The following is a 16,369-nucleotide window of genomic DNA, read 5'->3' as shown; positions in this document are numbered from 1 at the left end:
CCATACGACTTGGGACAATATGGGTATCAAAATTCATGGTTTTTGATACTTGTGATGAAAATGGCCATTTTGACAGGATTGGCCACACCCGGAGTGGCCATGGCCCGTAGGGAAGGTTCTACCGGGGGGACATTTATCGAACCATACGACTTGGGGCAATATGGGTATCAAAATTCATGGTTTTTGATACTGGTGATTAAAATGGCCATTTTGACAGGATTGGCCACACCCGGAGTGGCCATGGCTCGTAGGGAAGGTTCTACCGGGGGGACATTTATCGAACCATACGACTTGGGGCAATATGGGTATCAAAATTCATGGTTTTTGATACTGGTGATTAAAATGCCCATTTTGACAGGATTGGCCACACCCGGAGTGGCCATGACCCTGAGAGAAGGTTTTACCGGTGCCATTGATTGAATAAATTTAATTAGAATTAATTATTCAGGATTACATAAATAGGCAAAGAATTAAAAAATATAAATAAAAATAGCATGATTTTTTGAGTTTTGTACAAAGTTCTTTGTCATATTGGTCATGTAGAACATAACCACCTGCACCTTTTTTACTATAAAATATATAAAATATTGAAATTTTCACAAAATCCGAAAATATTCATTTTTTTATTGTTCTCAATATAGGTATCAAACGACAACAAATTGTGTTCAAATTTCACTGGATACCGCATTTGGCGAAAATATGAAAATTTTCATAAATTAAAATAAAGGTATCAAACGAAGCAGCATTTTTTAATCAAATAAATTAGAAATTTTGCAATATGATACTCAAATTTTCAAAAAACCATTTTTTAATACCCAATTTATGTTTTGATAATTTTCAATATGGGTAACAAATGACACCAAATTTACAAAGTATTTTCACTAGATGAGAATTTTTTATTATGAAATTCTTGAAAATTTATCGTTTTTCTAAATTTATTTTTTTAGAATTAACTATCAAAGTTCACGATACATAAAAAATCAATATTTTACACTAAAAATATAAATAAAGTGAAAAATTACACAAAAATCCACGTCGTTTAATACTTATATGGCAAACTAAGAAGATTTGAGTATTAAAAAAAGATAATTTGTGAGTTCTATCCACTAAAGGCTCTTATGCAGTGAAAGTAAACGATATTTAAAAAAATATTTCACGCAAAAAATCAAATAAAGTATAAAATTACCGTCATCTAGGGCAAATCGAGACACATTGGGACAGTTGTTTAAACAATGTTGCAGCCTAATATTTTGATATTTTTTAGAAGTTTTGGGTAGACCAGAATCAGAGCAACAAAATGTGTACATCCATTTCCAAATTTGAAGCATTTAACTGCATTAAAACGTGCTGTTCCTATTCAGACTGTAGTCCCGATTTGCCCAGATGACGGTACACAAATATATAAAAAAAATATATGAAAATTTAAATTACAAGCCAAGGTTTTAACTATACAATGATTTTTTTTATAAAATGCATTTTAAATCAGTTCAGTTGTTATGCAATTTTATAAAGAATTTAAAATATCTAAATATTGACGAATTTCTTTTTTCGCTAGAAAAAAAACTTGGAATTTCACAAAAAAACCTAATATTTTTAGCTAAGCCCAAACATGCTTATTATTATTATCAACGCAGTGAAATGCATTTCAAATCGTTTTCAGTTTATTTGGCTTCAATTAACATTAAAACTTTAAAGTTCCCTGGGCCTTGTAAAGTCAAGGGGCATGATTTGATCCTAGTGCATTAGTTAAAATTTGGGCATACATTATGTTTTATAAGCACTATGGACACCACTTCATGCTACGAGAACTCACTTTGCCGCAGCCCCAGGGCTTAAGCGTTGACCGATAAGCTGTCTTCGTGAACTAGGTAGTTTTCCGATAGTGAAAATATCACAATTGCACAAGACACCGCTGCTTCTGTGATTTTTTCACTATCACAATGTGGGATTTAGGTGGGACTTTAGGATAGTACAATTGATTTGTTGCTTAGCACTAGCATTTAAAATAAATCTGTATGCTTTCCAAATCTATTTGATGATAAATTTAGTTGCAATTGTTAAGTTAGAGTAATGCTGTCAATAAACTTTGATTGATGTAGAATACTAGGCATTCTTTTATGTCAAATTGTCCATAGAGTCTCGATCAATCAATAATGTAATGATATCGGACAAAATTCGTTGATCTGTTGAACTAACGGTTTTCGGATTATGGTTGTATCGACCATTGTTGCGAATCGAGGAACTACGGATCTTTTGACGTAAATGGTCATGTCTTTTTCAAATCGCGGTTTCTATCCTATTTGTATATCAGTTCACAAATTTTTATTGTTTTTTGATAGAAGTAGTACTGCAACAGTTAAAGGAACGTTTAGTTTTGAACATTAAGTTTAGAGGATTTCAGATTAAAATTTAGATTTTCAATCCAAAGTAGTTAGCAAATGAATATTTGGACTTAAATGAATAATTGAATTAGTTGGACTTATGAATAACACACAACTGTGCATTTATTCTAGAGTCAGATCCATACAGCGTCAGTGTTGATTTGGTCGAAGTGTACTAATTCATTGGCAGATCTGATTCTAGTTGTAATGTACGACAAGACTACTGACGGACGTGACAGGACGAGGGCCCAGTTTAGAGGTTTCAACATGAACGATGTGCGGCTGGACCACCCTCCCAAAAAAAAAAAAAAAAAAATTAACATTAAAACTTTAAAGTCTTATAATTATTATTTTTGCCCCCAAATTTTTCGGGCCGTTACAATGGCCTGAAATGGAAAAAGGTTTTGCTTAAAAAATATCTTAAAACAGTAACAGTCCAGGGTTACCGCAGCGAGCTGGTGTGAGCACCAACTGTCTCCGACAGCGTCGTCGTCGTCGTCATCATCGATGTATTGTGGGGGGACTGTCAACGGCGTTCGGGGTGGCATTGAATTAATTTTTGATTTTTGTACAAATTCAATTTCTTTTCATGTTTTCTTTGGCTTTTCTTATTCCCCGCGACCCCCGCCGTTGGAAGTTGGGTTAGGTTATTCCGAAGGAATTTGGCGGCAGTGATTTAGTTATTTTTGCTTTCTTTCACGCGGGATTGTTATTCGATCGAGACTCGGAAACGTCTTAATGAGGTTGAGACTTGTGTACTTTTGTCGTGACCTGCGCCAGGTGATTTATGACAGGCGATTGATTTTGGGGACGTACTTGGAGTCGAAATTAAATTCAATTTGTCAGAACTTCTGTTTCACTTGGAAGGAATAAATTTTGGATAAAGACATCAACTAGAACTCACCTGTTCCCAGCGGCATATTGACCGGCTTCGGGACGAGTTTGGCGACGGTCGCCGTCGGTTCCTTCTTGATGTCCACATCCTCGGCCACGGTCAGCACCGTCGCCTGTGGTTTCGCCTTAACAATAGTGGCCGTCGCAGGGGCCGCGCTCACGGTCATGGCGGCACTCGCGACGACGGAAGCAGAAGTTGAAGTACTGGAAGCATTAGCATTAGCCGTAGCGGTAGCAGTGTGTGTAGCGTTGCGAATCACCAAAATCGACTGCGACTTGTCGATGCGTTTAAGCGTACGAAGCAGAATCGGTCCGTCGGTGGAACCGTTTTTGTTCAAACGTTGCTGGAGAAAAATTGACCCTCCGTCCGGAGCGGTCAGGGCCGTCTTCTTCAGGCCATCCGAGGACTGCAGCAAAATGGTTCCATCGGCCACGTTACTCTTGATGGCCTGTTGGAACAGAATCGTGTTGCCACCCGTCGAAGCGGTCGTAACTTCCGGCAGGGTCTTGGCCTTCAGCCGCTGGTGTTGCAGCAGAATCGGCTTGTCCTCGTCGCTCAGCAAGCTCAACAGCTCGTGAGTGTTCTGCAGGATGATCTGACCGTTCTCGGACCGCGACCCTCGCACCAGGATTATATTACTGTGCTGTTGAGGCTGCTGCTGCTGCTGGGACTGCTGGGCCTGGGCCGTTTGGAACTGCAGCTGGCGGGAGGCCGCTTCCGTGATGGTGACACTTTTGCTGTCCAGCCCGGTGATGATGGCACCTCCCGGGGCGGTGGCCTGCGTCGTCGTAGTGACCATCTTGGTAAGCTCATTGCCGCTGACCGTGACATTTCCGCCGGACGAAGTGGCCACCACCTGCTGGCTGGAACCCTCTTCCGTTGGGGGACCTGAGGAGAACATGAAAAAACAACAAAGTTAAATTACGTAATAACATTTGAATCGTGTTCATATTTTTACAAAATTTGGAAAAAGTACGTTTCACGAAAAAAAACAAAAAAATGCAAAAAAAAATTCTGACGATTTTCAACGAAAAATACATTTTCAATAAGGGTTGTAGATAACAATTCTGCAAATGCACTTTCCACAAACCACATAATCAATGTCAATTTTTCCTCCCGAGTTCAATCCACCTGAGTGCCACTTTTAACAAATTCGTTCGCCAAATATTGTAGGCTGCCGCTTCATTCATAACCTGTGTGACGCTCTCCTGTCGTTCCGGATACCACCCCCGAAGTGGAGGTGCCATCCCAGTGACACGGAACCTGTCAAACGAACCGTGAAAATTCAATTGCAAGTCAATTTTTACGACACCAGCGCGCGCGGCGCGAGATGGAAATGGAGCGCATTCGACGTTAAACATACAGCGACAGAGAGGGAAAAAAACTTCCGAACCGGAATCGAAAGCCAATGCAATGTAATAAAAATGAAGTTCCGTTTTTTTTTGTGCTACGACGACTTTTGCAACAGTTACATCACACCCCCGACAACTCCACTTTACAGTTGATTGTGGGTGGGTTTTAGTGAGGAGTAATCCACCTTATGATCATTTTGACAATTTTGAATCTCATAAATTCAACATTTTTGAATTTTAGAATCAACAATTCAGATTTCTACATTTCTTGAAAAAAGAAATATAACATTGCTGAAGGATCTCCGGAAGTGCAAAAAAAAGTGCACGAACAGCGTCTTCCGACTGTAACAGTCCCCTTCAAACTCCCGTCTCAGCTGACGGATTGAACGTCTCACAAGAAGGCTCGCTATCTTTTTCCTTTCCAAAAGCCTACGGCCAAAGTGTCTGTCTTGTCCCTGTCTTGCCACTTGACACACCTGAGACATGGCGAAACAGAAAAAAAAAGACTGAAACCGGAAGTCGAGGAAAATAAAAAAGAAGTGTAAAAGTTGATTGACAACGAACGATTTTCCAGCTGACTGACTGAGGCCCTTCAATCGTGGCCGCCGATGATGGTGACGGGGACGACGCCACTTCAGGCTAGGGTTACATTGTAATCCGAAGCGGCTTACAAGAGGACGGTAAATTTTAGCTGGAAAGAAGTGCACAAAAAAAACTCCCCGTTTAAAATTAAGCAGAGCGGGGAAATGATTGATTTTTCGGGCATTTTGTTGGATTTTCGGGACGGTTTTGTTTGAAGAGACAGAAATTAAACTTTGACCCGGATAATCTGCGATGGAAGAGGTCAATGAAAACCGAGTGGTTAGGGTTGTGAATTGTGGTTATATTAACATTTTTCTGAGAAGAAGTTTAGTAATAATTGCTTGACTTTCAAATAAACAAATAAATTGTCACATATTTTATAATTACCGGGAAAACCGTGACAAAATAAAGAAAATCCATGGATTCTGAAAATCCTGGGTAGGGAAAAATCTCAGATGTTATGTCCGGGAATTCGCCGGGTTGGACGCGTTAACAAAATATAAGTATAAAAATACGGAAATTGAACAAAAAAAAATAACCAAAAAACGGGAAAAATAGATTTTAACCCAGGCATGGTCTTCGGGTCTATATGACCCAAGAGCGTGATAAAAGTTATCGTAACTATTGACCTTTGGCACTTACAGAGCTGAAATTTTATGACTTTGTGTGTATGACTCAAATGTATGGAGCCAAAAATGTACTTCCGGTGGCCACCGGAAGTGCCCCCCAGAAAAAATCACACTTATGGTACTCGGGTCTATATGATCCAGAAATGATTTTGGCTGACCGAAAAAAAATCGGAAACACGTAAAATTTAAGAAGATATTGATTGAATTTTACAGATAATTCTAAAATGCAAGGTTTTGACATTTTTTAACTAAAATCCGAAGATACAGGAAAAAAGTTACCTCAAAAAACCTTTTTTCAATTAAATTAAAAAATCGTATTTTTTATGTTAAACATAAACATGAATTTCTAACTATAATATTAAATCATCAAAAAGCATATGACATTTGAAAAAAAGCCACCATGACATGGCACTTTTAGAAAGGGACCATCCAAAAACCACGTGGACACATTTTTGGAAAAAAAATATTCTGATATTTTATAGAGGACATCAAATGCAAACTTTTCAGAAATTTCTAGAATGGGCAAAAAATCTTTGACCGAGTTATGATTTTTTGAATCAATACAGATTTTAAAAAAAACGAAATATTGGTCGCATTTTGCATTAGAATTTGCAATCAAAAAGTACTTATGTGAAATTTTGATAAAGTGCACCGTTTTCAAGTTATAGTCATTTTGAGGTAACTTTTTTCAAAATAGTCGCAGTTATTCTTTTTTTTAATTAGTGCCCATGTTTGCCCACTTTTGAAAAAAATATTTTTGAAGAGCTGTGAAAATTCTCTATATTTTCCTTTTTTAACTTTGGATTAAAAAACCCGATTTAATCCCACCTGGGGTGAGAAAGAGCCTTTCTTACTAAAGAATATAACAATGGTAGAACTTCTTTCAATTAATAACATCGACTTTGTTTATTTATAACGTCAGCTCAAAAGAAAGTCTTATGATGAAAGCAATGTATTAAGATGATATTATGAGTATTATGAATGATATGATTTCCAAAAGAAATTAAAAACGCAATTTTCATCAAAAGAATTGTTACGGCGGATAGCACCGTCCCACGAATTTAAGCGGCGCGTCAAATTGAAGCGACGCGTCTGATAGTTACAGATGTCAGATGTCATGCAAAACAGTCAGTGCATGAGATGTAAATAATGTGCAAATTGTATTTGACTGCGCGCAAAGTTTTATTGGTGTTAAATTTTACATTTAAAATGTAATTTAAGTGTTCTAATGGCACCGTAAGAACGGTGTGGCTAGTAATTGATTTCGTTAACTTATCCTAAAATTAATTACAGTTTTGACCCAGCAAAGGCACGATTTGTTGGCCAATTCAGGCCGTTGACTTTTAGGTTAGATTCAGTAAGTTCTAAGTCATGCAAATTATTAAAAATACTAGCTAATTAAAACCTTAAACTATAGGAAAGCAGGGCTTGGGCAATGTAAATTGATTGATGCTATGTTGAAGGTGAAAAGATAGACCAATGTGAGTAATTTGCAAACAAATTTGATGATTTTATGCTAATAAACTTTATGCAGCTTTTAGCGCATATCTGCACCAACACTAACGGTGCACGCTCAAAAGACTATCGCATTTCAGTCGCAATAGAATATTTTTAATCGTACAATATGTTAGTACGTTTCTAATCAAACAAGCGATTATGACAAACGCGATCATAGCAAGCTTCCCAACAACGCACACCGCGGTTTTGGTTTTCTAGTTTCGGTACGAGCCCTTTTGTGTGACTGTGTTGGTGTTTTGGTTCATCGTACCAGCGCACCAAGACAAGCAAAACCGAGGTACAAGTGAACCGCGTGTGCCGCACGGTGCAGGGAAGCTAGCCATTCAGCTTCTACGAGAGTGACAGAGTCAGAGATAGCTATTTTTAACAACCGCACCACTACACACTCAATCGCGAGAACCTTAGGAAGAAAGCCATTGGAGTCGCCAGCATTGAACACTTTGAAAACGAAATAAACGATGAAAAGCTTAGAAAGCTCCTATTGGAATCCAATGAACCCTGTTAAATAAACTTACGAAATCACGAAAAAATTGAGTCTACTTTTAGGCGATTTTCGGAGCGCACGGGAAACAAAATGATTGTAGCCGGATGAATGTCCTATGTCACAAAAGTTTTTGCATAAACATTGGACAGTTATGCAAAAACGGACAGGGCAAAAGAAACCGAAAAGCTACGATATCTTACATATTGAAGGAAACATCGGTAGACAAGCTACTACAAAATGAGTATAAGTCGAGCCACAAAATATATGCGCCAGCATTCTCGCGCCAGTATTCGAAGCTCAACTTGACAACTTGTCGACTTGGCGGCGAAGCGTCAAAAATCGATGCAGTGTGATTTTTTGACGATTTTTCCGATTAAAATTCCTGCTGAATCGACATATTTACGAAGATGGAAATGACGTCCTACCTTAAAGTAAAACCTATACCTTTCTTTAGTAAGAAAGGCAAAAATGAAAATATTGTTTTCAAAAAGATCGAAAAATTTCACAAATATAGCGAATTTTCTCAGCTTTCAAAAATATTTTTTTCAAAAGTGTGCAAACATGGGCACTAATTTTAAAAATATATAACTGTGACTTTTTTAAAAAAAGTTAACTAAAAATGACTATAACTTGAAAACGATGCACTTTATCGAAATTTCACTAAAGTACTTTTTGATTGCAAATTTGATTTTACATCGAAAAATTAAGTTGAAAATTGTTTGCGACCAATATTTCGACTTGTTGAAAAAAAACTGTATTGATTCAAAAAATCATAACTCGGTCAAAGATTGTTTGCCCATTCTGGAATTTTCTGAAAAGTTGGTATTTGATGTCCTCTAAAACATATCAGAAAATATCATTTTTGTATGGACAGCTGCCAAATTTGTATGGAAAATTAGATGAACGAACTAATCATGCAAAATGGCTTCTTTGGGCATACCGAAGGCACCAAAAAAGTTTCAGTCGGATTAAAAAATACAGAAATTAAAATTAAAGAAAAAAGACCGATTCCGTAGAGAACTGCAATACAATACTGTGATACAATACCCGCTGATCTGCAGCAAAATTATGGGAAAGTAAAGTTTGTATCGGGCAGACTTCTTAGCGTCCCAGACCACCAATTCAAAAGGTATGAGTTTGAAACCCACCTGTTTCATTTTTGTATTTTTTTTTTATTGATATTCAAAGTTCCTGATTTAAAATTTCAATGGTAACGACTGGAAAATTGCTCTACACAAACACCATCGAAAGCCCTCGAAAATCATTTTTCAGAATTAAAACATAAATTAAACAAGCTTTGAAACAAAAGAACAACAAGAAAATATATTTTTCGATAAACATTTATAAAAACAAACTCTTGAAGAAAAAATGCAAAAAAAACTATTATTTAAAGAAACCCATAAAGTTAACAGAAATGATGAAAGGGGTCTTCGAAAAAAAAAATTCTACACCACACAGCATTCAAGAGGAAAAATTGAATTGAAAGGCAGCGTCTTTCAGTCAGTCCTCAAACCATCATAAGTGTGCGTTCCAGTAGCGTTTACAACATCAAACGACCTGAATACGGCTTCAATTTGGAGGATGATCCATGTGGATTAAGGTAAATGGAGAGAGCACCTCCTTTCATCAGGGAAATGGATGCGATAGCTTGCGGTGGAATCAATTTTGCTATAGAACTAGGTATCGAATCTTACTTGAATTATTTCTACTAGACTTTTGGGGGTTTTCATCCACGAACAATTTTCAATCCGTCAACAAGAAAAAGAAAACCGTAAAATTCTTCATCTTATTCCGGTCACGAATACACAATGCAAGTAGCAATTTTAAATTGAAAAAAAAACAACTTTTGCTGAATCCAACCACACAAACACAGTTACATGCCATTTTTCGTTTTGTAAGTTTTGATGTAAATAGCACATGTGCTCCGTTGTTTCATGTTGACTCGCACAAAACTTTTTTGGTTTCCGGTCTGACTTTTAGAATAAGTTTGGAGGACAACTTTTTTTTTCAGAATTAAAAACTAATTGTAGAAATTATAAACTCTTCTATGACAACATCCAAGCAAGGCCAAGCAACCAAAATTAGAAACTTAATCGCCATGTCGGTTGGCAGCCGAACTAAAACGGCTGGTAATGGTGATATTTATTGGCTGTTTGTTTCATAATTTACTTCGGCAATCTGGTGCGTGCTGGCACCAAACCTCTGTTAAATAGTAAATGTCGTACCTCTTCCACGCAAAACAGAACACGTCTGTCTTTTGAAATTCCACTGCTAAAAGCCACTTCCCGTACAGAAAATGAGAAGCCTCGTTTTCCAGTAAATTTTCCACACTCTATGCTGGGCAAGGTTACACGAGCCGAGGACGACTGTGTTGCCGGCTGGAGGGGAGGGTGGGCCTATTTTACTTCACTATAATGTCATCTTCATCGAAACACATCCATCCCCCTCCCTGGTTTAGTTGTTCCAGGGCCACTTGATAATGTAGGCCAGAACGTTACAGTGATCCTTTGGCAAAGCTGAGGTGGCTGCTGGTGGGATGACATTTTACAAGGTTTAGGGGAGGGGTGTTAATTTTAGACTGAAAAAACATGTTTTTTCCTATTTATTTAATTTACTTTTCTGATTCAACAACAATGTCAAATAAAAAAATTAATCCAGCGAGATTCTTTTATTGCCTTTTTCCCCCATTTTCCAACAAGGATATGGGAAGGGTAGATCAACCGCACACGTGGCCCAGGACACACCAAAAACGCCGTGGCAAACCCCGACGTTGTGTCGTACTTTAAACTCCCCGATGGTCGTGTCCTCGTCGTTCGAGATTCCAGACTGTAACGATCATAAACTAGCACCCCCTTTGGCACGACTCTGTGCACCGCAAATTCATTTCCGCCCCACCCCCCTTCAGCAGCGATTTTCCATGCGAGGGGTTGTAGGTGAAACTATTTGGCTTGGTAGGTGGAACCGACAAACACTCACACGTGTGTCGAGCACCGCACACTTTCGGAATGGCTGTTGGTTCCGGAATTTTCGCCGGGTAGATTTGTGTAGATTCGCCACTTTTCGCTGGGGGTGGGAAAGAGCAGTGCAAGAACGAGAGTAGTGTATAGTTATTTTAGAAGTTTTATTGCCGTTCCGATTTGTCGGTGATCAAAATTAGTTAAACGTTCCATTGAGCGAAAATAATTACCTTCGAAGGGCAATATTTTTCCCGGTTGCAAGAAGCACCACACCAACTTTTAGATCGTTTAAAGGAAATTGAATTAGATAATATTTTCTGGATGTTATCCGTTTGGATGAAACCTGAGTATATTTGCATTAATGGAATATTCCGCAGAATGCTCAATTTTAAAATTTTTGAAATATCTAAATTTATTGATTGATATTGATATTTTGTCTCCGATTATGATAAAGGGCGAGTGGAGGAACAAAAGAACTGAAAAAAACGTTAATTTAAATTTCAAACAAAATTTTCAAGTATTAAATGAAGAAATTATCGGTAAATGAAAATTATTATGCGTACTTTTACGATGAATTTGACAATTCTCTAATAGTATATATCAGAGGTGCTCAAAGTTTTTGGAGAATGGGCCAAATTTGATGCTTAAATGAGTTTGCGGGCCAAATTCATAAAATAGGTTATTAATAGTAATACGTTATTTTACCCGTCAAGTTGAATTGCAATCATTATTTTCAGAAATTGTATAATTTGACGAAAAAAAAAAATATCAGAGCAATTCTCTACCAAAACCGGAAATGGACTTTATTTGTATTTTTTGATTTGGCTCAAACTTTGTGGGGGCCTTTCCTATGACCAAATAAGCTATTTTGTGTCATTGGTTCACCCATACAAGTCTCCATACAATTTTGGCTGCTGTCCATACAAAAATGGTATGTAAATATTCAAACAGCTGTAACTTTTGAGTGAATTTTCTGAACAATTTGGTGTCTTCGGCAAAGTTGTAGGTATTGTTGAGGACTTTTGAGAAAAAAATAGGTACACGGAAAAAAAATTGCAAATTTTTTAATCAACTTTTTTTTCACTAAAACTCAATTTCCCAAAACACGTATTTTTTGATTTTCGAGATTTTTTTATATGTTTTAGGGGACAAAAATCCGCAACTTTTGAGCCATAGAGAAACATGGTCAAAAAATCTGCCGCCTAATTATGAATTTTTGAAAAAATAATGATTTTTGGAAAAAATCGAAGTTTCATGCAAAAACAAGTTTGACATTATTTTTTAATGCAAAATTGAATTTGCAATCGAAAAGTACTTTACAGATTTTTTGATAAAGGGCTCCATTTTCAAGATATAGCCACCGAAAGTTTGATTTTAGCGAAATATTTGCAGTTTTTCAATTTTTAAAAATAGTGACCATGAGTGACCATTTCTAAAAATATTTTTTTTGAAAAGTTCAGAAAATTTGCTATAAAATTGTCTAAGAGACATTGAAGATGAACTTGTTTTTGCATAAAACTTCGATTTTTTCAAAAAATCACTATTTTTTCAAAAATTCATAACTCGGCGGCAGATTTTTTGACCATGTTTCTCTATGGCTCAAAAGTTGCGAATTTTTGTCCCCTAAAACATATCAAAAAATCTCGGAAATAAAAAAATACGTATTTTGGGAAATTGAGTTTTAGTGAAAAAAAGTTGATAAAAAATCTGCAAATTTTTTTTTCCGTGTACCTATTTTTTTATCAAAAGTCCTCAACAATACCTACAACTTTGCCGAAGACACCAAATCCATCAGAAAATTCACTCAAAAGTTACAGCTGTTTGAATATTTACATACCATTTTTGTATGGACAGCAGCCAAAATTGTATGGAGACTTGTATGGGTGAACCAATGACGCAAAATAGCTTATTTGGTCATAGGGAAGGCCCCCACAAAGTTTAAGTCAAATAAAAAAATACAAAAAATAAAAATGGTCGAAATCGGCCGATTTCGTAGAGAGTTGCTCATTATCGAAAAAAAACGTATTGTCTTACTGTTAATTGAAATTCGATATTCACTAGTTTCACTCACATTGAAATGTGTGAAATTGTTTTAATTATTAGGATTTTTGGAAACAAATATTTGTGTCGTAAAATGGGGATAAAAATATAAATAAATCATTAGTTTTTTTTTTAACAAAAAATAAAAATAAAAAAGATTTTAAAATTAATTTCGAAAAAAAAATTACAGGCAATAGTCTCAACATTTAAATGCAAAAAGTGTTTTAAAATGAATTTTACACTAGTTCAGTTGTTTTGCAATCATTAGTTTTGAAAAAATGCAAGATTTGACGAAAACAAAAATTTGAGCGAAAAAAAAAACTTTTTGCGATTCTGAACAGTGAACATTGAAAATTTTCAAACATTCAAATTATTTTTAAATTAACCCAAATATGCAATGATTCTTTACGCAGGGGGATGTATTTCAAATTCATTTCAGCTGATAGCACTTATATTTTTATTGAAAATTTGATGTTTTTTGGGATAATATTTTTTTTCCCCTGAAATTTCAGGCCTACTTTGAAAGGGGGAGGGGGGGGGAGGTGACAAAAACTTTAAATGAAATTTGTACCAGCCTTAGTAACAAAAATTAGATAAAAAAAAAGACGTTTTTTACCATCTATCATTTTTTTCAGTGTAGTCCTTATCCGTACCTCCATCTTCTGAAGACACCAAATCACTCAAAAAATTCCTTCAAAAGATTCACTTGAATTTTCATGTTTCATTTTTGTATGGACAGCTGCCAAATTTGTAAGGAAAATTATATGGACAAACTAATGATGCAAAATGGCTTCTTTGAGCATACTAAAGGCATTAAAAAAGTTTCAGCCGGATTTAAAAATACAAAAAAAAAATCGAGTTGATCTCAAACGACATTTTTCATACATACAATTTCATGGTTAATTCTTCAACCTCTACAATTTCAATCACTGACATCTAGAAAGCCAACCAGAAACCGTTGATATTTCTACTTCTTAATTTTTGATCCGCCCAATTCTACACAATAAAAAAGAGCCCCCGACGACGATGACAGCCTCTCTTCGTTGAGTGCACACTGTAAGCACTTTTTAATGCGAGTCAATTAGGATGAAAGATTGCTATCACGTGTTGTGTGTCTTCAGAAAGGGGGTTGGGAGTTGATCCCGATGTCCACTGTCTGGGCTTGTCGGTCAGTGAGCAGAGGTGCCATAAATATCCCATTTCCCCTGGAGGGGTGAATTTTTATTGCCTTCTAATATTGTCCGAGCTTTCTCCCAGGGGAGAAGCGAACAGTGGCACTTGGGTTTTCCACGAAATGAAACTTGCAAACTTTTTCCTGGACCCGAGCCAGCTGCAGAAGCAGAGGCTCTTCTGGTGTCCTGTGCTGGACCTGATCTAACCTAGAAATGACCATCAACCGGGCGCAAAACCAAACAACCAAAGTTAGGTGCTAATTTTCCACAGTAGCTACCCATTTTGTGGTCACAGTTGACTACTTGGAAGCCGCAAAACCGAAATGAGCTAATCTGCATAACAAATTATCTCCACTCACCGGACTTCCACTTCCAGGACTCGTCGTTTTCTCGTAAAGGGGTTGAGCTGTCCTTGTTGTTGTTGTTCTTTGCGGGGTCACTTTTTGACCTGGCTTGTCGTCGGACAAAGCCGCAAAAAAGGGACCTTTTCTTTTCGGACAAATTAATAAAATAATCACCACACCATTTGTCAGAGCGCCCGTCTGCCCACCCCGAACCACCATCACCGCATTAAGCCCCGGGACTTTGCAGCTTTCTGGTGAAAAATGGGCGGACCGAAAGGGGGTTTTCGGGAAAAAGGTGAAAAGTCATGCCACCGGGGAGGGGGTGGGAAAATTTACGGGGAAGATTTTGGGATGTTATGTGTAAAATAGCAAAACTTCTATACGAAAACAATTAGAAATGAATACATGTGTCTTTGAATTCTCTGCAGCCCAACCATCAAACCTAAATATATATTTTTTAAATAATTGACATTGAAGCAAATAAATGGCGAAGAAACCACAATTGTCCTTATTTGGGAGGACTTTGATATTAAAAAAAAGTGTCTGCGTGGATTATGGATTCATAAAAGAATCTCTTCTCAAACCGCCTCCCTGAAATGGCCTTTCCAACATCCAATAAATACGTTAATAAGAAAATTAAACAATAAATATGTCACCGTGTGCTAATTTACTACCGTATTTGCTCGAGGTTCAATTGCCAACATCCCTTCCGCCACTGATCTGCGTAATAAACCAAAACGTGAAGAACACCAGGTCACAACCCGGACCTGAAAGGACCAAAACCACGAACCGACATTCATATCCTGAAACCCCCACCGTATCACAAAAAAGACGAGGTGCAAAACAAATAAAAGTAACTAAATCGCGTGTGCCGGCACACCCGCCCGGAAGGACGAAGGCCCGATGGTTTTTGTGTGTGTCCTGCCCGGCTAGATCGTGTTCACAGATTCACGGCGAGTCCCCTTCGCCAAGTTCCGGCTCGAGTACAGAGGTTGGAACCTTAACTCACTCACTCACTAATTATGACTTTGTGTCGGACGGGGCAGCGGACCTGCTGAGCTCCGGTCGACACCGCAAAGCGTTTTTGAAATGCAATGAGAGAGTTTTAGGGATGTTCGAGAAATAATGGTAGGTTCTTGCTCTAGAGGTTTAAATGCAAACGTGAGCATCTCTAGTCAAGCATATTGAAGTAGTTAACAGCTACTCAAACTACTATTCAAAGCACTGTAAAAAATGCTTTGTTCTACTTTTCAAGCGAGTCTTTTGATATCTGTACACTGAGAAAAAAGAGTTTCCATAATCGTGAACATGCGTTCATGAAAATGGGAACCACGAACAAAGTGTTCAAATCCCATGGTACGTTTTTGAAAAATGCAATTTGAACACTTTGTTTGTCGTTCCGATTTTCATGAACGCATATTCACGATTATGGGAACTCTTTTTTCTCCGTGTAGAGTCCACTTCTTTAACCGTGTACATTCCCGATCTGGAATACACTGTGGACGGCAAGTGGAAGTCGTCCTCCGATGGTCAGTTATCGGCCCCGTTGTTCGCGGTTTCCATAACTATACACACAGAGAGTTGTACAGAGCAAAGGAAGGACTTTACTTGAACAAAAAAGGACATCGAGGATAAAAGTTGGACGTTTGGCTGAAAGTGGTGGAGTTGTCAAAGCAGGAGAAACAGTGGCGGAGTGGTCGTTTATTGCACAATATTGTGTTTTCTCCCGTGAGAGGGAGCCAGGTTTGCAGTGCTTTTTCCCTTTAGAGGGATGTTACGGTTACTGTTTGTACTGGAACCGGGACAGTTGGCTGTACGGTGGTTGGTTTTTGGTTGAGTATTAAATTAAATTCTTCAAGTTTTGGTTGGTAGGCAGATCATACTTAATTAAAGCGCACTATGCTGAAATACCTATTTAAAAAACAAAATTGTTGAAAGTTAATCAAAACAACTTATTGTAAAATGTGGTTAATTGACAGAAATGTGGTAAGTAAGGACAAAACAACAACAAAAAT

The 16,369-nt window shown here is 37.4% G+C and overlaps 1 protein-coding gene across 11 annotated transcripts in view; it reads right to left on the bottom strand.

The window, feature by feature from the left end:
• LOC120423649 (calmodulin-binding transcription activator 1-like) overlaps nucleotides 1-16,369 on the bottom strand; it is a 380,253-nt gene that overhangs the window by 254,961 nt on the left and 108,923 nt on the right. For all 11 annotated transcript variants that reach the window (XM_039587523.2, XM_039587521.2, XM_039587525.2 and 8 more), the window contains exon 4: nucleotides 3,286-4,164. In XM_039587523.2, coding sequence (XP_039443457.1) covers nucleotides 3,286-4,164 — 879 coding nt within the window. The remainder of the gene's footprint in view (nucleotides 1-3,285; nucleotides 4,165-16,369) is intronic.

This window comes from Culex pipiens, chromosome 3, assembly GCF_016801865.2.
Source record: "Culex pipiens pallens isolate TS chromosome 3, TS_CPP_V2, whole genome shotgun sequence".
NCBI lineage: Eukaryota > Metazoa > Arthropoda > Insecta > Diptera > Culicidae > Culex > Culex pipiens.
This window is presented reverse-complemented; position numbering and strand designations above follow the sequence as displayed.